At 43.9% G+C, this 27,480-nt stretch overlaps 1 protein-coding gene across 1 annotated transcript in view; it reads left to right on the forward strand.

The window, feature by feature from the left end:
* The window catches only part of ABHD17C (abhydrolase domain containing 17C, depalmitoylase), a 57,583-nt gene extending 48,768 nt beyond the window's left edge, over positions 1-8,815 (forward strand). The window contains exons 2-3 of the mRNA XM_032624561.1: positions 3,205-3,384; positions 7,354-8,815. Of these exons, the coding sequence (XP_032480452.1) occupies positions 3,205-3,384; positions 7,354-7,573 (400 nt within the window). The 3' untranslated portion in view covers positions 7,574-8,815. The remainder of the gene's footprint in view (positions 1-3,204; positions 3,385-7,353) is intronic.
* The last annotated feature ends 18,665 nt before the right edge of the window (positions 8,816-27,480 follow it).

Consider the following 27,480-nt stretch of genomic DNA (forward strand, 5'->3'; position numbering starts at 1 on the left):
TTTTGCGGTACGCGGGCCTCTCACTGTTGTGGCCTCTCCCGTTGCGGAGCACAGGCTCCGGACGCGCAGGCTCAGCGGCCATGGCTCACGGGCCCAGCCGCTCCGCGGCATGTGCGATCCTCCCGGACCGGGGCACAAATCCATGTCCCCCGCATCGGCAGGCGGACTCTCAACCACTGCGCCACCAGGGAAGCCCAACCATTTTTTAATAACCTGTTCTTCCAACTGAAATGAAGCCCAGGCAAGAACGTCAGACAAGACGTGCATCTTGGGACCCCCCTCCACAGGCACAGTTGTATTAGATGGTGTCAAAGTTCAAAGGGCTGGGGCCACACAGAAACTTCCCTTTAGAAAGAGAGGGTGCCTCCTCGTTCTGAGCAGGTGATTTCCTACCTGCGTCTGGGGAGGAGAGAGCATCTCTTTTTTGTTGGTTGGTTTGTCTTCGATTTTTACATTCCTGTTTCCTCTTCCCTGTAGGATTCTTAATAGTCCCTTACCTATCTCCCTGGTCCCTTTTTATGCTCTGTCATGCCCTGCATGCTGCAGGGAGATGAATCTTCACGAAGCACAGCCTTGTTCCTGTTCCCTTGACCTGAACGTCTCCAGTGGCCCCTCACCTCCTCCAGGACAAGCTCTACCTCCTTATCTTCCCCCTGATGGCCTGCCCAGCCTCACCTCAGCCCTCCAGCCCCCCAAGCTGCTCCCTGGACTCCACCCCGGCCCTGTGTGACTTCATGCTGCTTACTGACGGTCCTTTTTATCCCCACGTGTTCAGCTCCTATCCGCCCCTCTCGGCACAGCCCAGATGTCGCCTCTCTATAAAGCACAGAACAGCACTTACCAGCCAGAAATAGCCATTCCCTCCCCAGATTCCTTCCTAAGGGCCCCCATTTTCCTGTGAAGTTTGAGGGAGCCTGAGGGGGAGGCAGCTCAGTGAAATCCTGCCACCCGGCTCAGCTCTAGACTGACAGTTCTTTTCACTGAAGGCTGTTATCAGAAAGCATGTCCTAGGGATAAACCATAATGGAAAAGCGTATTTAAAAAAAAGAATGTATAGGATTTCCCTGGTGGTGCAGTGGTTGAGAATCTGCCTGCCAATGCAGGGGACACGGGTTCAAGCCCTGGCCCGGGAAGATCCCACATGCTGCGGAGCAACTAAGCCCACGTGCCACAACTACTTGAGCCTGTGCTCTAGAGCCCGTGAGCCACAACTCCTGAAGCCCGTGCACCTAGACCCCGTGCTCCGCAGCAAGAGAAGCCGCTGCAATGAGAAGGACGTGCGTTGCAAGGAAGAGTAGCTCCCGCTCGCCGCAACTAGAGAAAGCCCAAGCACAGCAACGAGGACCCAATGCAGCCAAAAATAAATAAATAAAGATTTTTTAAAAATTAAAAAGAAAATGTATATGTGTATAACTGAGTCACTTTGCTGTATAGTAGAAGTTGGCACATTATAAATCAACTACTTCAATTAAAAATAATAATGTAATAATAATAAACTACATTACCCAGCAAAAAAAAAAAAAGAAAGAAAAGAAAGCACGTCCTACTGCCCTGTAAACTACAGTGGGTATTTATGCAAAGAAGTTGGAATCGTTGGGTTATAGCCTTCAACTTCACCAGATAATATCACATTATCTTCCCAAGGGCTCATACCAATTTTTTTTTTTTTTCTCATACCAATTTATATTCCTGCAGCAATGTCACAGACTTCCACTTTTCCATGTCCTTGCTATATCCCTTGACATTGTCTGACTTTTTAGTTTTTGCCTTTCTTTTAGCTGTAAAACAATCAATTGTGGATTTAATTTGCATGTTCACATACTAACGAGGTTGAGCATCACATCTTTTTTTTTTAAGTTTTTTTAATTTTTTTATTTATCATTATTTATTTTTGGCTGCGTTGGGTCTTCATTGCTGCGCACGGGCTTTCTCCAGTCGCGGCGAGCGGGGGCTACTCTTTGTTGAGGTGCACGGGCTTCTCACTGCGGTGGCCTCTCCTATTGCAGAGCACGGGCTCCAGGTGCGTGGGCCTCACCAGTTGTGGCACAGCGGGCTTGGTAGTTGTGGCTCACGGGCTCCAGAGCGTAGGCTCAGCAGTTGTGGCGCATGGGCCCAGCTGCTCCACGGCATGTGGGATCTTCCCGGACCAGGGCCTAAACCTGTGTCCCCTGCATCGGCAGGCGGATTCTTAACCACTGCGCCACCGGGGAAGCCCGAGCATCACATCTTTTTACGTGTTTACTAGGCATCATGTTTTCTTTTCTGCGATATGTCTTCATTTCTTTTGTCTGTCTTTTTCTTCTTTATTTCTACGTACTCTTTATATATTCTGGATATCCTTTGTAGGTTCATATGTAGCGTACCTGTTTTCCTGGGATTCGTCTGTTTTGTTCCTCCATCACATCTGGGGTGCTCGTCCTTCTGCTTGGGCCAGGGTAGCTCACCATCACGTCTCCTCCCCACCAACGGGAAGGGGAGGGCATGGAGCCTTCCGTTTAAAGTTATGACCTGCAGGTTGTCCCTGTCACTTTTGCTCACAGCCCACGCCCAAAGCTGAGTTGTCTGCACACCAGGCTGCCAGGCAGGCCAGGAGATGAAGCCTGTATTCCACACAACTGTTTACCCAACTAAACCTTGGCGGACAGCGGAGGGGGAGACCGTTGATGGATTGAAAGACTCGGAAGAGTTAAACCCCAAGGAGAGGCTATAGAAAATATATTTGCCTTTAATTGTCTCCCAGTACCTTTTCCTGATGATAAATGTTCATTTCTTTGGTATTTTATTAAAACCTCACTTCAAGGACTCTCATTATGATCTAGCAAACACGCTTCTGTTTTTATTTCAGAAATACATTTAGGATGGTCAAAGAAACTCAGGAGGGGAGAGTAGGAAATGAAATGACTCTGGGAACACTGAAATAAAGTTTATGATGCACTCATATAGTTAATTTCCAGAAAAAAATGTCGTGTTCATTATTTTTGCAAAAATTGTGGAGGACAGAATCTCAGTCACTTAGTCCTGAGATAGGCCCCTAACATTTTTGTGGCGTTCACATCCATCTTCAGCTATAGGGTACCCGTGAGATGATGTGGTTCTAAACTGGCAGGTGTGGGAGTTTCGTGAGTTCATGATACTGTGCTGTTGGTCTCGCTCTCTTTTTCTTTCACACATCAGCTAACGGCCCGTGCCCTCTGATTTCTCCAGGTATGGCGTAAGCCCCGAGAACATCATCCTGTATGGTCAGAGCATCGGGACTGTCCCCACGGTAGACCTGGCCTCCAGGTACGAGTGTGCAGCCGTAATTCTCCATTCGCCTCTGATGTCTGGATTGCGCGTGGCTTTTCCCGATACCAGGAAAACCTACTGCTTTGATGCTTTCCCCAGGTAAGCTCACTCCTGTCCAACAAGTGCTAAGGCGTCCAGTGACCCAACTTCACATCAGATGCCACCGTTAATTGTGGGCTACTAATAAATGTCTCCTGAATGCAGCCGGACGTCAGCCCCTGTGCTGCGCTCCTCAGGGAACGTGGGGGTGGATATGACATGTACACCAGCCGGAAACCTGGTCCTCTGGGCTGGACTCATTTGTAAAAACAATCTACCAGATGACGTATAAGGACCTTGCTTGTACCGATATCCAGGATTAATTGGTTTAGCTGGATGTGCAGGATAAAAAAAAAAGTGCCCACATGTCTTAAAGGAACATCTAGTTCAGTGTTCTTTCATTCGCTCAGATGGACATGTATTGTTGAATCACGAGAGCTAAATGCAAAATCTGTGATGAGGCCATTAGCAGTGGTCTAGACACTCAAAGAAAAACCACAAGCATCCCCAATTTTGAAATTTCTGTTACGTTTTCAGTCAGGCCGATAGGTAAGAGAAAAAGTGACGTGAGCTATTTGCAAGCTGGTAATGGGCTGCAGGGACCGTGTAAGTGGATGGTCCTTCCCTCCCCTCCCCACCGCCCCAGACCAGTGCGACCACTCATTCCTCCTGCCGCCCACTTGTCCCTGAAGACCCCCTCCCCTGCAGAGGGGCCGGCACCCTCCGCTGGAAGCATGTGCATGAGAGCCCACAGCCGGGCCCCCTCCTGTCGGCGCCCCAGGGGCAGCAGAGCCCCTGCCACCCCAGTCCCTGCCGTTTTCTAGTCCCCTGATAGAAGGAAGAAAAACGGGCAGCTGTATATACATGCAAAAGCAGCGAGCACACTGCTTTCTTGAATACCTCTCTTTGAAAACTTCTGCTTGTTTTTTAAAATCAAAGCTGAGGAAAGTATTTACTAAAACCTATTTGCCCATGGTACGTTGCTAAACGGGCCGAGGTTCTGACAACAGGACTCACACGGCCACACTGTAGAAAAAGCCTCAACAGAAGAATGTACAGTTTTCGGATTTTGATTGACCCATTCATTGCTGTCATTCTGTTATTGCTGGGAGAGAAAAAGAACATCATTTGGTTACATAAACATCTGTTCCACAGACTGGCCTGTTTCACAAGAAGAAACTTTCTCTTAACACCTTGGGTGAACTTCATTCCTGTGCACCCTGTACCAGGTTCAATGAAGTTCAGCTTCATGGGAAAGTTGAACGAACTGCAAATTTCCAGTGGCGTGGCTGAGAATGCTAAGTAGGGCCCATGTGCGACTCAGATGTGGCCTTATTTGCGCTGAATGGGTATTGAGAGGCCAGTTTGTTGAAAGGGACATATTTAGCATGTTTGCGGGAAGCTATGCTAGGAGTTACCCTGGCAACAAAATGAATCGGTTTTCCCCCTGACTCTTAAATTAGCATATACCTTAAAGTACAGCCACGACAACTAATTATAGCTTATTCATTAATAGGAAACCAGCAACTAGTCTTTACTGGGTTTGTCTGATCTGCCAGTCCACGGCTAAACATTTCACGCCTCTTATCTCACAAGACTCATTTTATAGTTAGGAAACTGAGGCTTAGAAAGCTAAGCGATTTAAGCTGCTTAATTAAGGTTGGTGAGTGGAAACAGCCAGAAAAGGCCATTCATCCTTTTCAGTACCATAAAGTATTAATATGATAGATTTCAAACCATTAACAGTCACATGGACTTTCATCATTAATTGAATTTGGGGAATGTTTTCTTACGGTGTCCATTGCTACCAAATGCACACTTGCCTCTGTGTCCCTCTCTCTCTCTTTTTAAAAAAAATTTATTAATTTAATTTATTTATTTCTGGCTGTGTTGGGTCTTCGTTGCTGCGCGTGGGCTTTCTCTAGTTGCGGCGAGTGGGGGCTGCTCTTCATTGTGGTGCGTGGGCTTCTCGTTGCGGTGACCTCTCTTGTTGTGGGCACTAGGCACACGGGCTTCTCATTGCGGTGACCTCTCGTTGTGGGCACTAGGCACACGGGCTTCTCACTGCGGTGACCTCTCTTGTTGTGGGCACTAGGCACACGGGCTTCAGTAGTTTGTGGCACACGGGCTCAGTAGTTGTGGCTCATGGGCTTAGTTTCTCCACCGCATTTGGGATCTTCCCGGAGCAGGGCTCAAACCCATGTCCCCTGCATTGGCAGGCAGATTCTTAACCACTGCGCCACCGGGGAAGTCCCTGCCCCTGTCTTTAAAGGAAGGCACTTTCCCATTTCTTTTTTAGTATTAAAAAAATAGAGATAAGGAGTCCTGATTATTATTTGGTTGGTGGTTTAATTTTCTTTTACCTCCTTTACATTTAGAATCAGATGGTGGCATTTAACCTCAGGTACATCCATCCTCCAGGTTGCAGAGTCTCCTAACTCATGCAGCATGGAGCTGTCAGTAAATAGATTTTTAAATGGAATATAACTGGACTATTGCATTCTTAGAAGTCACTTTAAAATTTAAATATAAGAGGAAAGTAGATTTCTAAACAAGATTCCTGATCTGCAAAATTGACCCCTTCCACAGTGGCCCTGATCTTGGCAAATGACATGGCTGATGAAATTTTGCAGTCTTCCCGGATGTCTTGAGGTGACCGGCAACTTCCTGAGTTGTTAATAAGGCTCTGTGACAGCTGTTTGTAGATCTTTGGAATGTGTAATGGATGTCAGAGCTCTGTACTATCACCACAGCCTCATGTCTGTCCTTTAATGATCTCTCCAAGCTTCAGTTACCTCCTTGGTTTAGCAGAGATGGTCCTTCCTCTTTCACTGTGGCTCATTGGAGATGCAATGCGGTTTTGTATGTGAAGTGCAAAGCACCTGGCTGTGGTCAATGCTGAGTAAATGTTAGCTATGACTTTTAACAAAATGATCCCTACGGGTAGTACCAATTTGATCCCTCTGTAACTTTGGCTAGGATCAGATACAGAAAGTCAACAGTAAAGGGGGCCTCTGGCAGGAGGCCAGAATGGACAGAGGGTCGCCTGCCTCCATGTGTTTGCAGGTGAAATGACAGTTACCACTGTCAGAGAAGTTGCCTACACATGCAGCCCAACGAGGTTTACAGTCTTCTTAATTCCTCTTTGGGAAACGCTCTCAGAGTCTGCAGCACATTCTTTTGGAGATGCCCAAATATTCATCCTTTGTGGGTAGCTTTGATTTTTGTAAACAGTCAGAAATCATTCAGAATTCAATCTAGATGTTGTACATTAAGTTTTCAAGCTAACTAGTATGGTTTTTATTTTCAAATGAGGTATTTGTTTCTATGAAATGAGGTTTCTGAGGATCTTGTTAATCGATGCTGAAGGTGGCTTACACGGAAAGAGTCCTGAAAACTTGAGTGGCTGTGGATTCAGTGCTCAGATTTCAAAAGAGACGTCCATTCTGGTATGTTAAGGTCTAGCTTGTTTATTTAAAAAAAAAAATCCTCTCTCCAAAATATGAATATATCAGAAATATTCGTTACTGGATTGCTAGTCTGACGACATTTAGGAGTTCTGTTTTTAATAAAATACTTTGACAGAAACACAATGTGGCTAAATGCAGTGTGGTATTCTCAGTTGGATCTTGGAACAGAAAAACTTCATGGAAAGTGGAAAAACTTCAGTGGAAAAACTCATGAAATCCAAATAAAATCTGGAGTTTGGTGATGTACCGACGCTGGTTTTCGGTTTTGAGCAATGTACTATTGGTAACGTGTGGTGTTGGCCTTACGGGAAAGGGGTTGGGGTGGATAGGAGCTCTGTGTTATCCTTGTACCTTTCCTGTAAATCCAGAATTATTGCAAAATGCAAAATTAACTTTTTAAAAAGTGAATTACTAGAAAAGTGAGGGGGGAAAACACCCTCGCGTGCTTACCTCCCTTGCCTGTGGACACCGACTCGGTTCCATTAAGTGTGATGTCTGTCATCTGTGAGCATAACTAAAGGAGTCCTTTTTCTCCCCCTCCCCCTTTCCTGTCTTGCAGCATTGACAAGATATCTAAAGTTACCTCTCCCGTGTTGGTCATTCACGGTACAGAGGACGAGGTCATCGATTTCTCCCATGGCCTGGCCATGTACGAGCGCTGTCCCCGGGCCGTGGAGCCCCTCTGGGTCGAAGGGGCTGGCCATAATGACATAGAGCTTTATGCACAATACCTAGAAAGGCTAAAACAGTTCATATCTCACGAACTTCCTAATTCCTGAAGAAGATGACTTGATTTTACCTCATCTACTGTGAACACAGGAATCCTCGGTTTTGCACATGCTTTAACTGGATAGCTGTCATGGCGGGATAACCACGAGGAAGTGCCCAGCTTTTCAGGCGTCCTACTCAAAAAGCTGAGGGCATCTCGGTCTTTCATATCCAGAGGTTCTACTAACTCACACATCATGTCAAACTGAACAGTTGTGATTCCCAGCTTCATCGCCTTGCAGAATGGGAATGAGAGCTGAGTGGGGGGACCGTTTTCTCCTGCTGTAAAAGATGCTCACACCCCTTTCTATTCCTTACCCACCACGTAGGATTCATTTATGCAGGACTCAGCCTCTCTCCACCCGTGTTCTCAGTATGTGAGCTGCAGCTCTCTTTCAGCCACTAGATTCATGGGTCCAATCCATTTGTGAAGCTGTGATAGTGTAACTGGAAACCATCGTGATGAAAATTCCTTCGTTAATTTTTGTTCACACTCCGATCTTTCCCCCAAACAAATCAATTAAAGGGTAATTTACTGGAACTATCATGAACGACTTCATCAACTGGAACCATATGAATATAACTGGAATATTCTTAAAAGGAAACGGGGGTTTTTTTTTAAGTGTAAATTTATTACTAGTCCACAGAGTTTTAATATTTTGATCGTCTGGTTGGTCTAACAAAGAACCTAGCCGACCTTCCTTCTGTAAAGTCCTCCTTGTAGGCTTTTTTAAAGTACTGTACATATATGCAATTACATTGTGCATAGATTCTTAATGGGTAGTTTTCTTTTGTCAGGCCACAACAATGAACTGCAGATTCCTTGTTTGTAATGTAAATGATTGAATACATTTTGTTAATACGTTTTTATTCCTATGTTTTGCTATTAAAAAATTTTATAACATTTCCAAGACAAAAAATTACAAGTTTATGCTTTGAAAAATTTATGTAATTAAAATTTCACTCAACTAATCTTTTTAGTTTAGGAGTTATTTGGGTTTTGACACTGGAGTTGCGCCAGTAAGCATCAAAAGTGTCAGATGCTTAAAATTGCTACACTACTTGTGTTGGTTGGGGGTTTGGGTTCTTTGGTTTTATTAAAAAAAATTTTTTTTTCCAAATTTAAAAGCCTTAAATGTACTGTAAGCCTCAGATTGTTGTACAGCTGGATTGCGGTTGATTGCCAGTTTGTGTACTGTTGCTTGGATGCGACACAGCGGTTGGTCACGGAATAAAGGATGCATGGATCAGAATGTGCGGGCTCATGCAGTTTTTTTCCTTTACCTCTCCATCAAAGAAAACATCCTGTCTAGATTTAAGAAGAAACCCTCGGAGCTTACAAACGTCACTACCTTTCTCAAAGTGTATATGTTTTTTTTAACTTTTTATTTTATATTGGAGTATAGTTGATTAACAAAGTTGTGATAGTTTCAGGTGTACAGCAAAGTGATTCAGTTACACATATACATGGATCTATTCTTTTTCAAATTCTTTTCCCATTTAGGTTGTTACATAATATTGAGCAGAATTCCCTGTGCTATGCAGTAGGTCTCGAGGTGTGTGTTTTTGTTCTCTAAAAGACCATAGATAGGGCTTCCCTGGTGGCGCAGTGGTTGAGAGTCTGCCTGCGAACGCAGGGGACGCGGGTTCAAGCCCTTGTCTGGGAGGATCCCACGTGCCGCGGAGCAACTAGGCCCGTGAGCCACAACTGCTGAGCCTGCGCGTCTGGAGCCTGTGCTCCGCAACGGGAGAGGCCGCGATAGTGAGAGGCCCGCGCACTGTGATGAAGAGTGGCCCCCGCCCGCAGCAACTAGAGAAGGCCCTCACACAGAAACGAACACCCAACACAGCCAAAATAAAAAAAAAAAAAAAAAAAAAAAGACCATAGATAACTTTTGAAGAAGCCAAGATGTAAAGCCTGTAGCAGTAAAGTACAGGTGGCATCCAAATAGAGAGGGCAGTGGATTCTGGCTGTGAAACAAGAACGATGAAGGCAATCTCACTGTGACCCGGCTAGGAGGGAGAACAGGCCTGTTTCTTTGGAAAACTGGAGCTGAGTCTTTTCAGTCTTTTGATCACTGACTAGAAAAAGAGCAACTGAGGGATGCTTGTTTTCAACTCTCAGAACACCCCTTCTGGGCACACAGGAAGAGAAATGGTGGTGGAGGGAAGGTGTAAGGGCGTGGGCTGTGCTCCCGTGAGTGTGTGTCCCAGCACATTGCAGGCTACTTCCTGGTCTTAGATCAGTACCTGTAATGGGGGATCTTGGAAGGATGGGGCCCTGCTCACCTAGGGGAGTCATCAGTGAAGCTACAGAGGTGGTACTGTCCCAGAGGTCCAGGAGACTTAGAAGGGAAAGAAGCATATCCAACAGCCTGCCTTTGGGGTGTGAGAGCACCTAACCTAGTTTCCAGAGACATGATTTCTGATCCCGTTTGTCTGCTGCTTGCATCTTCTGTAAACCAGTTCCCCCTTTTCTCCCTCCTGAACTATTTAGTAAACTTACTTTTGTCTGCCAGATTTCAGCAGTTAATGGGAAACAATAATAAGATTGACAATTACAGAAGCTAAGGTGGCAAAGCCCTTTCAGTTCATTGTTTTTATAACTTGATGTAGGTGGTTTATATCTATTGGAAGTAACTCATGTTTTCTGACTCCTGACTCTTTCCCCAAAACCGGGGAGGGGGTTTTGTCTACTCTTTCGCAGAGTTTGACATGGGGACAGCCTTACTCTGAGGATGGCGTGTGTGATGATAGTGGGAATCCCAAGAGAGACCCCATTCATGCCAGTTTCAGATTACAAAACATACTTAGTACTGAACCTGAAAGATCTGGCCACTTCTGTTTTCTGCTGTAAGATGGATTTGGGGTGAGGACCAACTCTCCTTGTGGAAAAAAAAAAAAACCAGCAAAAACAAACTAGCACTACTAAGTAAAATGGAAAAATCTTAGACGCATGAACTGGTAAGAAAATAAAGGCTATGTAGGCCAAATACTAGGTAAAGATGAGAAGCTTTGAAGCCAGTTTTCTCTTGGAAGGAATTTCCTGGACTAGGTTAACCTGAGCATTGGTTTTCCAGTCTGGTGGAGCTCAGGGGACAGTAAACAAACCCTAGAGCGCCCTCCACGGTGGGGAGACTAATTGGAAGCTTCCCTTTTTAGAGGAAAGTCATATGATCATCTCCACAGACACAGAAAAAACATTTGATGGAATTCAATATCCCATTCATGATTAAAAACCAAACCAAACTCATATCAAACTTGGGCTAGAAAGCAACTTTATGAACAGATTATCTCAAAACAAACTGAAAAATCAATCATTGTACTGAGTGGTAAAACAGTGGAAGCATTATTCCACTTTAGATTGGGAATTAGCCATAGGACCATTCTCACTTCTGCTCAAAATTACACAAAGCCCCTAGCAAATGCAGTAGAGTCAAAGAAATGAAAAAGGTATAAGACATGGAAAAATAAAAAGGATGAATATGTTCTAAAGCCAAATTATTGTGGCTGCACAACTCACTAAATTTACCAAAAATCATTGAAATGTACACTTAAAAGGGGTAGATTTTATGATATGTAGATTATGCCATAATAAAAGATGTTTAAATAAATGAAAAATAAATAAAACTCAGATTATGATGTCTGGATGAAACACCGGACAGCTACACCAGAAAGTATCTACAAATTATTAGATGTAATAAGAATTTAGTTAGGTTTCTGGACACAAAAATCAATATAGAAAAGTCAATCTTATTTCTATAAGTCAGTTAAAAATGTTTTAAATTCAATTAAAAACAAAGATACCATTTACAATAGCTTTTAAAAATATTAAGTAACTGGGAATAATCTAACACACGTTAGACATACTCTGGAGAAAATCGTAAAACATTTTTGAAGGACATTAAAACCTCCGTTAATGAGGGTTATACCATGTTAATGGATAAGAAGGCTCCTTTGTAATATATTCTTCCCAAATAGACCTATAGGATTAATAATGACTCCAGTAAAAATCCCAACAGGATTTTTTGTCAGGAAACTGACAAGGTGATCCTAAAATCGGTATGGGAGAACAAAGTACCAAGAATAGCCAGGGCAACCGAAGACGAAAAAGATGCAGGCACGTGCTTTACCAGATAGAAGAATTCCAGGTGGGAAGTCTCAAGACTGAAAAGGCTCAGTCTTTCAGATTCTAGGGTCTAGAAACCTTCATGACCCTGACTGTAGCCCCTGCCCACAGCTGCTTCAGGATTCTGCACTCACCTGACCATAGCTATATCATGACTGCTTGAAGCCACAAAGGAATACATTTCTAGGTTTGATTTATTAAAAACTTCCATAGTAAAAGAAAAAATAGCATAACCTAGTGACAAACTGGGGTGACATTATAAAGCAAATGACATAATGTAAAAATATATTTAATAATCAAATGATGAGGTACTCTATCAAAGCACAGGATGTGAAGAGACTATCATAAGAGATTATTGTCCATACTAATCACATATAGATTCAATCAAATAATCAAATGACTATATCAAATATATATACATTTGAACAATGAAATGCCATTTTAAATTATAAACTTGGTACCAATATTTATTTGAAGAGGTTGCTCAGTATTTATTTGAAGAGATTATTGCCCAAAAGAATCACAGATTTAATCAAATAATCTAATAGACATATTTTAAAATACATTTAAATAATTAAATGCCATTTAAATTATAAGCTGGTATAAATATTTGAATTATAATACCCATTGGTGGTAAATGTTTGGATAAATAGTTACTTTAAAATTATATTGCTGGGGCTTCCCTGGTGGCGCAGTGGTTGAGAGTCCGCCTGCCGATGCAGGGGACGCGGGTTCGTGCCCCGGTCCGGGATGATCCCACATGCCGCGGAGCGGCTGGGCCCGTGAGCCATGGCCGCTGAGCCTGCGGGTCGGAGCCTGTGCTCTGCAAAGGGAGAGGCCACGGCAGTGAGAGGCCCGCGTACAGCAAAAAAAAAAAAAAAAAAAAAAATTATATTGCTAATTTTACACACCAAGTTGGTACAAACGTTCTAAAGTATACTTTGAATCAAAAGCCTAATCTAGCAATTTGGCTTCTAGGAATTTATCCTTAGGAAATAATCAAGGAGATGACCTGGGCTTATATGGGATAATCACGGCTACACTGTTAGTAAAAGTGAAAACTTGCAAACAATCTAAGTTTCCAGCAACAGGGATTTCGTTTTTATTATGTCCGTACAATGCATTATTCTGTAACCATCATAAACGATGCTGTAGAACAATATTTAGTGGTGTGACAAAATTGCCAAAATACGTCATATGGTAAAACTGATCACTAAATAGCTCCCGTGTGTGATTCTTCTCTTCACGCCCCCACACGTTCAAACTTGGACCAAGAGCTGGATATGTAATAGATGGACATCTTTGTTGTTGGTGTTCAATTATCTTGTCAATAAGTCTTTATAAAGAGGAAAGCCCAAACCTTCTTTCAGAATTCATGCGAAGTGGTTATAAAACATATCAGTAGGATCTTTTGTTAAAATAATTTGTTTTGGAATCCATTGGATGGCACTGTTTTACTCCCCAAGCTAGAAAGAACAAGTCATCCTCAGTACATCTCATTCCCTCATGTGTGAGGGTTACTAAGCCAATAGACGAAGTTCATATAAATATCACGTCCCATGCTGTCCGACTCCGATGCCTCCTCTTCCCTGAGGCCTTGCCTACCAGGATTTCTGCAAAGAAGACATAGTCGTGCCTGCAGGAGCTCGCACAGAGCTTGCCCAGCAGAGGGCCTGGGACGCAGCCCTTGGAACAAGGAGGCCTGGCCCTATTCCCTCCCAGCCAGAGGAAAATATATGTAACATAAAATTCACCGTTTTAACCAATTTTAAGTGTACAGTTCAGTAGCATTAGGTACATTCACATTTGTTGGGCAAGCATCACCACCATCCATCCCGAGAAAATGTTCACCTTCCCAAACTGAAACTCTGTACCCATTAAACACTAACTCCTCATTTCCCCTCCTCTGGACCCTGGAAACCACCATTCTACTTTCTGTCTTTGTGAATTTGACTCCTCTAAGTACCTCATAGACGTGGGATCACACAGTATTTGTCCTTTTGTGACTAGCTTATTTCACTTAATAGAATGTTGTCAAGGTTCATTCATGTAACATTTCATTCCCTTCCTTTTAAGGCTGAATAATTTTCTGTTGTATGGATAGACCACATTTCGTTCATCCATTCATCCGTTGATGGACATTTGGGTTGTTTCCACCTTTTGGCTATTGTGAATAGTGCTGCTATGAATATGGGTGTGTATATATATATATACACACACACACGTATATATATATATATATTTGGAGACCCTGCTTTCAGTTCTTTTGGATATATACCTAAAGGTGGAATTTCTGGATTGTATGGTAATTCTATTTTTACTTTTTGGAGAAAACACCAAAATTGTAATACTTGATCTGCAATTTTTTTTTTTTTGCGGTACGTGGGCCTCTCACTGTTGTGGCCTCTCCCGCTGCGGAGCACAGGCTCGGGACGCGCAGGCCCAGCGGCCGTGGCTCATGGGCCCAGCCACTCCGCGGCATGTGGGATCTTCCCAGACTGGGGCACGAACCCGTGTCCCCTGCGTCAGCAGGCAGACCCTCAACCACTGCACCACCAGGGAAGCCCTGATCTGTAATTCTTAACAAGAGTCTTGGGGTCTGTGGCCCCTTTGAGATGTCTGTACCTATGGGCATTTTTCTGGGGAGAAGGTCCACAACTTCAGCAGATTCTCAAAGGTATCAGTGATTCTGAAGGATTAAAATCACTGAACTAGACAGTAATGTCTACAGCTTCTTTTAAAGCCAGTATTTTTGAATTCCAGGAACTGTGAGTATGGATTTTGGGGAGGTTAAGGAGCTTGAATGTATTCTGCAGGCAGGCCCAGGGAGGGAAGGCCATGGGCTGGTCAGAACTCTCTGCATACATAAGGAGAGCATCTCCGGATGTGCGGGAGTTGAGTGCAGAAGCATTTACAGACCCAGATGGGGCTGAGACCATTGGAAGAATCTCGGCTACAGCAGGCCTGGCTGTGAGTTTTTCTGCCATGATACCGTGTGACCTTGGGCAATTCTCTTAACCGCTCTGAGCCTGTTCTTCGTCTCTAAAGTGGTAGTAATCCCCACCGCAGTCATGGTGGGATCAGATGAAATTCTGTAGGTAGAAAAGCTTTGTAAGAGGTAGTGGGGTCTTAGACCCACTCATTAAATGGCTGGCTGAGTTTGGGTTTAGAACAAAACAGAGAACACTCTGAAAACTCTAGTTTAAGACAGTCTACCCTGTTGTAGCTTAATCATTACTCTGCTGCTAAATGATTTACCATTTGGCTGGACACAACTTGTTGACACCTGGCCCTGTCTGGCTCTGCTTCAGGGTGGGAGGGCCCGGGGCCTTCCAGACACGTGCACATATTGTCTCCTGTTTCAGTGCCCTTCAGATCTCCCTTCCCTGGACTTCCAGATGATCCTTAGATGCGGCTGGGAGGCACATGTAGATCCCGAGCCCATCCAGAACTTTCTAAGATGGGACCTGGAGTGGGCCAGGATTTCTGGAATAAAAAAGATCCAGGTGGGTAGAGCAGTGGATCCTCTTGACTCTGATTTCTTAGCCAAGGCAGAGAAAACCAGCTTGGAGGAGAGCAGCAGATGAGGTCTGGGAAAGGGTAGGATGCCTCGAAGAAGGCAGCTTAGGAGAACGGATATGAAAGATGCCCTCTTAAAACATTTTTTAGACTTTAAAATTTTATCCAAGAGTGGATAAAATCTATTTTTATAGTTTACAGGGAAAAAAAAATGAGCACCCATATTTCCATTATTGAACCTAAGATACAGAATATTACCAGGGCCTTAGAAACTCACCTTCTCCCTGCGTCTCCTCCAATCACATGCCTTTTCCTCCCTCACCCCACAGAGTAACCACTATCCGGAATTTTCTACTAGTCATTCCTTTGCTTTTCTTTATAGTAAGAATGTGTGTGTGATCTACCACTGGTAGACATACTGGTTATCACCCAGATTTTAGATATTAAAGATGTTTTTGTATTTCTCATGATATGAGAGACATCTGGTTGCTGCTTCTTAACCCTAGTTACATGTTGAAATTACTGAGAAGCTTTTTAAAATGCTGATGCCTGGATCCCACCCTCAGAGATTACAATTTAGCTGGTCTGGGTGCCACCTGGGCATCTGGACTTTTAAAAGCTCCCCAGGGGCCTCCAGTGGGCATCTAAATGCAGATCTTGACTCAGCAGGTCCAGGATGGGGCCCCAAATTCTGCATTTCTAAGAGGCTCCCAAGCGATGCTGCTTGCACGGCCCCATTTTGAGTAGGGGATCCGTCTGTTCAGCTTCACTCGGTAATGCCAAGTCATTTCCAAAATAAGACACTGATTTCCCTCCCATCAACATTGGATGGAAGTTCTAGTCATTCACTTTTTTTTTTCCAGCTGTGCCACATGACATGCGGGATCTTAGTTCCGCAACCAGGTATCGAACCCGCGCCTCCTGCAGTGGAAGTGTGGAGTCTTAACCACTGGACCTCCAGGGAAGCCCCTAGTCATTCACACTTGACATTGTCTGACTTTGTGAATTTTTGCCTAAACAGTGTATGTGAAATATTACATCCCCGATTATGCACGGGAATGAGCAACTTTTCAAAAACACACGGGCCATTTGTACGTTCTTTCATGTGAAATGTCTATGTCCGGACGCGCAGGCTCAGCGGCCATGGTTCACGGGCTCAGCCGCTCCGCGGCATGTGGGATCTTCCCGGACCGGGGCACGAACCTGCGTCCCCTGCATCGGCAGGCGGACTCTCAACCACTGCGTCACCAGGGAAGCCCTATATATTCTTTTTTTTTTTTTTTTTTTTTTGCCCTATATATTCTTGATATTCAAGCTAATCTTTTATTTTCACGTGCTGCAAATATATTCTCCCAGTTTGTTCCTCGCCTTTTTATTTTCTTCGTGACATGTTTTGCGGAACGGATATTCTCAGTTTTACTCGGGGAAACCCTAATGGGTTTTTGCTTCCTTATTACTTGAATAAGTAGATTCAAAATACATTAAACTTTTTTGCAAAACCACAAGAAGAACTCGATAAACACCATCGATTCCAATAACACCAAATATCTAGATTGCCTCAGTATCAAGCACCTTTTACGTAAATCATGCTTACTATATCCCTAACGTAGTAAAACTTACATTCTGGTGGCAGTGGGACAACAGGCAATAATCAGATAAATGTGTAATATGCCAAGTGTTATCCTGAGTCTTGCAGATATCCCGACAGTTGTTTGTATTTCTAGAAATGCTAAGAAAGGTTTGTTTGTTTTTTTAGCTGAGCAATTATCTTATATTCTTTGTATATGCAGAGAATATAGCCGTTGAATAAATTAACAAGATATAGCCAGTGATTACCTTCCTAGTAGGCAGAAAGAAACCAGTTCTGTTCATTGGTTTCACTAGGTCTCGTTTCTATGGGGTGGGGGGGAACCTAAAAGGAATTTAAAATAAATTATTTTAGATCAAGGGTCAGAAAATGTTTTCTATAGAATGTCAGAGAGTAAATATTTTTGGTTTTGTGGACCATATGGTCTCCATACTCAAACTCTGCCACTGTTGTACTAAAGCAACCATAGATAGTATGTAAAGGAAGGGAGGTGCCTGTGTTCCAAGAAAACCTGATTTATAAAACAGGTGGTGGAGCAGCCGCATAGCACAGGGAGATCAGCTCGGTGCTTTGTGTCCACCTAGAGGGGTGACATAGGGAGGGTGGGAGGGAGACGCAAGAGGGAGGAGACATGGGGACATATGTATGCATATGGCTGATTCACTTTGTTGTACAGCAGAAACTAACACCACATTGTAAAGCAATTCTACTCCAATAAAGATGTTAAAAAAATTAAAAAAAAAACAAAACAGGTGGTGGGCCAGATTTGGCTCATGGGCTGTAGTTTGCCAATCCCTGCCTTACAAATTCTTCTTTTTATATTGTTTACTGCTTGTGTTTCATTTCAGAAATAACACATGCTCATGGTGGGCGGGGGCGGTGGAATTCAAACAATACAGGAATATTTAAAGTAAAAAGATGAGAGGCCTCCTCTTTCCTACTTTACTAATCCCACGCACCAGAGATGACCCAGGTGACATACTAGAAGGAAGCTTGGGACTTCCAATACGGAGCCATGCCAGTACCTTCAGGGTCTCAGTGTAACCTAGGGGAAGATGTACATAAAGGGCAGATGGGACTTCCCTGGTGGCGCAGTGGTTAAGAACCCGCCTGCCAGTGCAGGGGATACGGGTTCGAGCCCTGGTCCAGGAAGATGCCACATGCCGTGGAGCAACAAAGCCCGTGTGCCACAACTATGGAGTCTGTGCTCTAGAGCCCGTGAGACACAACTACTGAGCCTGCGTGCTGCAACTGCTGAAGCCCGTGTGCCTAGAGCCCGTGCTCTGCAACAAGAGAAGCCACCACAACGAGGAGCCTGCGCACCGCAATGAAGAAAGCCCGTACACAGCAATGAAGACCCAACACAGCCAAAAAAATAAAAATAAATAAATAAATATTTTTTTTAAAAAGGGCAGATGGATGTAGCTGGGCAGTGCTTTGCCCTCTGCACTGCCTGCTGTCACCTTAAAGATGACCTCTGTTCTTTTCAGCGCAAGACACAAGTGGGTTTTTCTTTAAAAACAAGACCGCTTGGTGCATAATTAGTGGTCGATAGAAAAAAAACAAAATATAACAGGCATTCTTTTAATCAGACCTCATCTATCAAGCTGACTGATACTCAGAATTCCCTCCCTCCCTCCCTCCCTCCCTCCCTCTCTTCCTTCCTTCCTTCCTTCCACAAAAGTTTATGAGCCCAAACACTTGATTCTGGGGATGCAGCAGTGAACAAAGCCCCTATCCTCTTGCAGCTTATATGCTAGGAGGAGAAACAGACAATAACAGGTGAACAAATGAAAAAATCAAATCATAATGTGCTCTAAAGGAAACAACAAACAAGCCGAGAAAGTGATTAAGGGGTTCGAATCTTTAGGCTTTTGAGAGGATTATGACCTAGCGGTTCAACATGCATCTGGGGAGTCCCTCTGCCTGCGCTTGAATCTCAGCTCCACTGGCTACTCCCTGTGTGTCACAGGGACGCAATGTGACCTCTCTGTGTCTCAGTTTCCTCACCTGTAAAATAAGGGTGACTTAGTACTTACCTCGTAATACTCAGGTGAGGATTGTATGAGCCTAGAACATACTGAGCTCTCAATAAAAATACTAGCTAGTACCACTTGTAGAAATAGAACATTGTGGTCTCTACTGAAAGAATTTTCCAATGAACCCATTAGTAAAAGCCTCTTGGGAAGATATGGGAAAATGGCAGCATTCATTCCCGGCACCGTATCACGCAGAGCCATGGCTTTTGTGTGTCCTAGTATCCCTTGGGGTTTTTTTGTTTAATCAGAATTTTCCTTGTAAAAATTTTCTTCAGAAACACAAAGTGTTTCCATTTCTCTTCCATACATTTACATGCAATGGCCCTACCTCAGATTGTCACAGTAGAAACGCAGGGACGTGCCAAACTTTCCTTCTGAGGACAGTGTGTGTCCTGCCTGCAACATGGTTTATCTTCAACGAACCACAACAATCTGGTATCACCCAGCACTTACACTGATACAAAGATGGACAGTTTTCCTTGGTGATATGAAGGAGAATTTCTAAAGTCAGCCAGCCTCTCTCTCTCTTTCTTTCTTCTTCTTCCTCTCTCTCTCTCCCTCTCCCAATTGTCTTGTAAACTTCCTTGCCTCCTGTATTTTCAATTTACATCACTTTACTAACATGGCTCATACCTTGACCAGAAATTCATGTGTTAAACCACGATCTGCCACAAACATAGAATCACAAACCTGGGAGGATCCTTGGGAAGTACCTGGTCTAGGATTCCCCAGGACGGGATGGGTCACACATTCTGAGGCGGAAGTTGGGAAAGGAAGAGGAGGGGAAGGACAGGACAGAATTACTACAATATGTCCTGGAATTCATATTTTCTAGTCATTAACTTTAGAAGGAGTATTATCTTTCTCCTATGTATTTGCCATTATTTTTCAAATGTATATAGATGTGGCTGTGATTAATAACCATTTTACAAAATCATTTACAGAATTCTTAGACTCATCAGTAATGTATTGTGTTAAATATGTATATATATTTCTTTTTTTTTTTTTTTCTGGCCGCGCTTCACAACTTGTGGGATCTTACTTCCCCGACCAGAGATTGAACCCCGGACCCCAGCATTGGAAGCACGGAGCCCTAACCACTGGGCCATCAGGGAATTCCCTAAATATTTATTTTATTTTATTTTATTTATTTATTTATTTTTGGCTGTGTTGGGTCTTCGTTTCTGTGTGAGGGCTTTCTCTAGTTGCGGCGAGCAGGGGCCACTCTTCATCACGGTGCGCGGGCCTCTCGCTGTCACGGCCTCTCTTGTTGCGGAGCACAGGCTCCAGACGCGCAGGCTCAGTAGTTGTGGCTCGCAGGCCTAGTTGCTCCGCGGCATGTGGGATCATCCCAGACCGGGGCTCGAACCCGTGTCCCCTGCATTGGCAGGCAGATTCTCAACCACTGCGCCACCAGGGAAGCCCCTAAATATTTCCTTAACAGCAAATAATTAACTACAGCTCCGATCATACTGGACCAGTAGTTCTCAAAGTGTGGTCCCTGGACCAGAGCGTCAGCATCACCTGGGAACTCATTAGAAGTGCCGATTCTTGGCTCCCATCCCAGACCTACCTAATCAGACACTCTGCAGGAGAGCGGCCCAATAGTCTGCTCTAACAAGCCCTCTGGGTGATCGGATTTGATTCATATTGAAGTTTGAAAATCTCTGAGCTGGATTATTTGACATTTAAATAAAAAAGGGATCCTACCGAGAATAGTTCCTATCCTCCCGTTCAAGAAAAGACTCACTGTTCTTTGGCCACTGGAACAAGTAACCAGGAGTCCCGAGGACAGCTTCCTCTGGTCAGTACACACGCTTCTGAGGGCCAATCAGCAACAGCCTTGCTCCAGTGGCCAAGCTGCCTCCGCTAAAGGTCACTTAATGCCTGAATACTCCCGCTGTGAAGAGTCTACTAATCCCCAGCCCCACACTTCCCAAATACTCCACAGGAGATCCGCAGTCTGCCGTGTTCACTGCCTTGCAAACGATGAATCCAGCTATTTGCTTCAGATATAGAGTAGAGAGAGGCCTCTTCCTTCAGCACCCCATGCAGAAAATTGGATTTAGTCCGAGATGACAGCCGCTGACACCTACGGGGGAAGAGGGCATCGTAAATGCACAAAGTGGGCCAGGTGTGAGGCAGTACTGAGTAAAGAAGTGGTGACATGGAAAGGCAGTCACATTTTTATGACACGTACACCAAAACCACCCCTTCCTTTTTTTTTTTTTTTTTTTTTTTTTTTTTTTTTTTTTGCGGTACGCGGGCCTCTCACTGTTGTGGCCTCTCCCGTTGCGGAGCACAGGCTCCGGACGCGCAGGCCCAGTGGCCATGGCTCACGGGCCCAGCCGCTCTGCGGCACGTGGGATCTTCCCGGACCGGGGCACGAACCCGTGTCCCCCGCATCGGCAGGCCACCAGGGAAGTCCCACCCCCTTCTTTTTTTATACAAGAGGTGATCTAGGTAAAGGGAGATGCCCAAGAACAATTGATTTAGTGGCAGTTTATTTATTTTTCAAGAAAATGTGTTATTTTATTAATGCAAACTTAAGAGCAATTATATAATATTATTTTTTTAACTTTTTAAAAAAACTTTTATTGGAGTATAGTTGCTTTACAATGTTGTGTTAGTTTCTTCTGTACAGCAATGTGAATCAGCTATACGTACATCTGTATCCCCTCTTTTTTGGATTTCCTTCCCATTTAGGTCATCACAGAGCACTGAGTAGAGTTCCTTGTGCTACATAGTAAGTTCTCATTAGTTTTCTACTTTATACATTAGTGGCAGTTCAAATACAGTTCATTCCCACACTGCTGTACTTTCTATACTTTTGGAAAGAACATTTCATGGCATTACAAAAAAATGTCAAATGTGTTTATTATGTTGCCACTGAAACCATGAGGTATCCAGGTTCTGGCTAAGGGTATTAGCAATAAAAACAAAACAAAACCCTTCCTCTTGGCTATCTAGGAATTTCATGGAGTATTTAAATACCATTTCGCTCATATGTATTTATTATTTCCCATGCCAGGAGTTTCTCTTTGAGAGTACAGTATGAATCTCAGTGGAGAAATGTTATTTATCCATTAATTCATCTATTGAGCATCTACTGAGTCTCTCATTGTGCTAGGCTGGGGACAGAGAGATGGGTAAGATGCATCTCTGTGCCACAAAGCTCACAGCCGGAGGTGGGGAGGAGGAGGAAGAGAGGGGCGCAAACACACGCAGTGCCGTAAACACACACAGTGCCGTGATCTTACAACAGAATTCTCTACAAGCTTCCATGAGAACTCAGGATGGGGGAGAGCAGAAAAAGTATCCCAATGGCAGCAACATTTGAGTCTTTTTTTAAAATAAATTATTTCTTTTATTTATTTTTGGCTGCACTGGATCTTTGTTGCTGCGCGCGGGCTTTCTCTAGTTGCAGCGAGCGTGCGGGCTTCTCATTGCGGTGGCTTCTCTTGTTGCGGAGCACGGGCTGTAGGTGCACGGGCTCCACCAGTTGCTGCACGCGGGCTCAGAAGTTGTGGCTCATGGGGTCTAGAGCGCAGGCTCAGTAGTTGTGGAGCGCGGGCTAGGGCTTAGCTGCTCCACGACATGTGGGATCTTCCCGGACCAGGGCTCGGACCCGTGTCCCCTGCATTGGCAGGAGGATTCTTAACCACTGCATCACAAGGAAGGTCCCATAAACGACTATATTTCTGATCCACTGGCATTTACACTCCAGTGGTATTGGGACAATAGGTAATAAACAACGAATAAAAGAAAAAAAATAAAAGGAAGATAAATCAGGGTAAGAGGATGGGCTAGAGAGTGACGGTGATGGAGACTATAGGAAAGATGGGAAAGACCTTTCTGAGTGTGTGAGTTTTGAGCAGAGACCTGAATAAAGTCGGGGATGGGGTCATGCAGATAGTTGAAGAGGCATCATTTCAGACAGAAGAAACAGCAAGTATCAACACAATATATTTAATGCGTTGAGGAAGCAGCAAGACGCCGAAGGGGGCTAGAGCCAAGCAAGCAAGATGTCTAGTGACTGTGGTTGCAGTGGCAGCAGGTGGGCCCTTGCCCATCACGTCTCCAGATTTTGCTCCGAGTGAGAAGTAAATTGGAGGGTTTTGAGTAGAGAAGGATCATGTTTTGACATCCGTGTTGGAAGGAAAACCCGAGTCATAATTCCTTTGTAATGCTTCTTTTTTTTTTAGATTGTGATAAAATTTACCATCTTAACCACTTTAAAGTGCACAGTTTAGTAGTGTTCAGAGTGTATTCACACCGTTGTGCAACCGATACCCAGAACTTCTTCATCTTGCAAAAAGGAAACTCTACCTCTGTTCAACGACGGCTCCCTGTCCCCCCAGCCCCTAGCAACCACCATTCTACTTTCTACGCTATGAATTTGACTACGTACTTCATCAAAGAGGAGGTGTATAGGGACTTCCCTGGCGGTCCAGTGGTTAGGACTCTGTGCTTGCACTGCAGGGGGCCTGGGTTCGATCCCTGGTCAGGGAACTAAGATCCTGCAAGCTGTGCGGCATGCCCCCCGCCCCCAAAAGGAGGCATATAGTATTTGTCTTTTTGTGACTGGCTAACTTCTTTTAGCGTAATGTCCTCGAGTTTCATCCAAGTCAGGATCTCATCCCTTTTTTAAGGCTGAATAATATTCTATTGTATGGATATACCACATTTTGTTTATCTCCTCATCAGTTGATGGACGCTTGGGACCTTCTGGCTATTGTGAATAATGCTGCAATCAATATGAGTGTACAAATATCTCTTCAGTACCCTGCTTTCAATTCCTTTGGCTATAGACCCAGAAGTGGGATTGCTGGATCCGATTGTAGTTCTATTTTTAATTTTTTCACAAATGCCGTATTGTTTTCCATGGTGCTTACATCATTTTCCATTCTCACCAATAGTGTACAATCCCTCCACAGCCTCGCTAACACTTGTGATTTTCTAATTTTGTTTTGTTTATAGTGGCTATCCTAATGGATGTGAAGGAATATTTCATTGAGGTTTTGATTTGTGTTTCCCTAATGATTAGTGATGTTGAGCATCTCTGCATGTGCTTATTGGCCATTTGTGTATCTTTGGAGAAACGAGCAATGCTTCTGTGACCTGCCAGGACACTGTCTAATATCAAGGCAGTTTAGAGCCCTCACTGCAGCAATTCTTCAGTAACATCTACTAAGCTCACAAATGCTTGGTGTGATTGACCCATGATATATTCTCTTCTGGAGCAGGCAACTTCCAAAGGAAGAACTAGAAATGCTCACATCAAAGTGTTTAACTAGAAGCAATGAAAACTAAAAGTATAATGAAATATAATATTTTTCTACTACTTTGGCAATGGGTTAAAAAAAAAAAAAAAGAATACCAGGTATTAAAGAGGATTCAGGGAAAGAGGCCCACTCATGTGTGGATTGTTGGAATGGAGACTGGTCTAACTTTTCTAGAGGGTAAGCTGGCTTTAAGTTGATGCAGGAACTTCCCTGGTGGCCCAGTGGTTAAGAATCTGCCTGCCAATGCAGGGAACACAGGTTCAAGCCCTGGTCCGGAGAGATCCCAAATGCTGCAGAGAAACTAAGCCGGCGAGCCACAACTACTGAGCCCACATGCTGCAACTACTGAAGTCCGTGCGCCTAGAGCCCGTGCTCCGTAACATGAGAAGCCACCGCAATGAGAAGCCTGTGCGCCGCAACAAAGAGTAGCCCCTGCTCGCCGCAACTAGAGAAAGCCCACGTGTAGCAATGAAGACCGAACGCAGCCAAAAATAAAACAAATAAATAAGCTGATGCAAACTTAAATTTATCCAGAAGAAATAACGAGAGAGAAGTGCAAAGGTGTTCAAAATCATAGCCTTATTTAGAATACTGAAACCAGTATTAGGGGATTGATTATATAAATTATGTCCATATTAGGAAACAGTATACCATTTAAAGATAATGTTGAAGGAGATTTAAGACTTGCGGAAATGTTTACGGTATATTATTAAGTGAAAAAAGGCTTATTATTATATATGGCATAACTTTTTTGCCATTTAAAATTTTATTCACTTTTTTCCTAGGTAGCACATTTACTCGGTTCAAAAATGAAAAAGCACAAAAACATACACAAGGAAAAGTCCAACTTTCTTATTCCTGTCTGTTCCATCAACCTACAGCCCCAGCAAAACCATCACCAGCAACAGACAGGAAATCATGTTATTGGTTTCTTGTGTAGCATTCTAGATGATTTCTCATGCATCTCTAAGTAAATGCAAATATACATCCTTTTGGACAAACGGTAGCTTCCTATATACATTGATTTACACTTTGATTTTTCATTTTAATACATAAAACTGATCTTTATTCTTTAAAAAAAATAGCTATATAGTATGCTATTATGTGAATGTAACATACGTTAGTTAGCCCTACCAATAGGCATCTAGGCTGTTTCTAATTTTTTGTGATTACAAATAGGGCTGCAATGTATAACCCTGCACATGTCATTTCACACATGGTGCAACGCTATCTATAGGATAAATTCCTATAAGTGGAACCGCTGAGTCAAATATTATGTACATTCTCAAAAGTCTTTGCAGACTGCCCTCAGAGGTTGTACCAAATGGAAATTTCACCAGCAAGGTATGAGGCAAGGCTCTGTTCTCCAACCTCACGCCATCCCCTAACAAAGGTGGTATCAGCAAATGTTTGGATTTTTGCCAATCTGATAGGGGTTTCAGTGTAGCATTAGTTTGCATTTCTTTGTTTATGGGCAAAGTTGAGCCTCTTTTCAAATGTTTATGAACTATTTGGGTCTCTTTTTCCATGAACTGCATGTATGAATATATCATTTTAATTAAAAATGCTCATCTGGGGCTTCCCTGGTGGCGCAGTGGTTGAGAGTCCGCCTGCCGATGCAGCGGACACGAGTTCGTGCCCCAGTCCGGGAAGATCCCACATGCCGCAGAGCGGCTGGGCCCGTGAGCCATGGCCGCTGGGCCTGCGCGTCCGGAGCCTGTGCTCCTCAACGGGAGAGGCCACAACAGTGAGAGGCCCGCCTACCGCAAAAAAAAAAAAAAAAAAAAAAAAAAAAAAAAAAAAAAAAATGCTCATCTGGGGAATTCCCTGGTGGTCCAATGGTTAGGACTCGGCTCTTCCACTGCTCTGGCCCGGGTTCAATCCCCGGTCGGGGAATTAAGATCCTGCAAGCCACGCGGCACAGCCAAAAAAAATGCTCTATCTGTGTATTCATTTATTTATCATGTAAACGCTTCCTACACACCAACTCTCTGTTGGACATTATAGGCGCTACTGTAGGTAAAGGGGTGAACTTGGGAGACTCTAACCCCTGCTCTCCCAAAGTGTGCGAGCTGGTGGAAGAGAAGGCTTTTGAGCTAAACATTGAACTACTTATGGAATACTTACATACATGTACATATCTGTGCATCAGTATATGTAATTTATACACGGAAAAATGCTTGGTTATACACTATGAGTTAACAGAGATGATCTTGAGAAGAAGTGATATTTTTCCTTTTCTATATTTTCTGAGCTTTTTGTAATGTACATACATTATGTTTGCAGTTAGTCGATGTCTCCTTTTGTTCATTTTCTGGATTTTCGAAGTTTTTTTTGTTTTTGCAAAGAACACGTATGATTTTTGCATTTAGGAAAAAGAACAAAGAGATATGAAAACATCATGGACAGGCACACAGGTTTACATGTATTTTAGACAGAAAAAAACACAGGAAAGAATGTTCTTTCTGTATGGTAATGAGGACACTGCAGAGAAAGATGCAGAAATCTATTTTCAGAGCTCCTAAGTGGCTGGCCAGTGTTCTAGGACTTCCTGTCCCAAGTTCCAGTGCAGACCTCCACTCACCAGAAAAACTGAGGACTTGTCTCTCCTCAGCTGGCCAACCTCATCTGCATCCAACAAAACAGGAACTGAGCAGTTACGAGTCTTGGAAATCTGGCCCCAGGGCCCATGGCTGGGAATTTCCCTTTTCGGACGCCAGCTTCAGGCTTGGTGTCCAAGGGCGACCTCTGTTGGTGGAATTGAAGTATGCCCATTATTTGCGAGCTGCTATTAGGATTGGCATCCCCGCGGTTTTATTTTTTTGCGGGGTCTGCTGGAAGCCTTAAAGCCAACAGCCACTCGCTCCTTACCCCAGCTGCTTCCCAACTTTCCATGCCCCTCCTTGCCCCAGGTTTGCCTGCTGTTTGCCTGGGAAAACCAAGTCTGGGGCTTGAAGGACGAAGCCACAGTTGTGGCCAGCTTTTAAACATCACGTAGGCAGGCTGCTATAGGGGCAGGGGGCTGGCTTTGCCGGCCAGAGGGTAGAGTGTGGTGACCCTTGCTCTAAGTGACAGATTTGGATCCTGAAAGCCGACTGAAAACACCAGACTTGGGCAGCTTATGGGAGCAGCGAGCAGGTAGGCCATTCTACTACAAGAACGTGGTTGAGGGGGGCAGCAGATCTCCTAAGGAAGACAGGCTCTTTCCTCTCTATCTAGAGATTCTGCCCCAAACCAGAAAACCCAATACAGCCTTTCTTGACCAGCTCCGGTGTCTGCATGTATAAGAGTAAGACCTCGGCATGAGGAAAGTATGGGTAGTAATTATGCCAGAGTCATGTTGCCAACATTCATCCAA

The sequence above is a fragment of the Phocoena sinus genome, chromosome 2 (assembly GCF_008692025.1).
Source record: "Phocoena sinus isolate mPhoSin1 chromosome 2, mPhoSin1.pri, whole genome shotgun sequence".
Taxonomy (NCBI): domain Eukaryota; kingdom Metazoa; phylum Chordata; class Mammalia; order Artiodactyla; family Phocoenidae; genus Phocoena; species Phocoena sinus.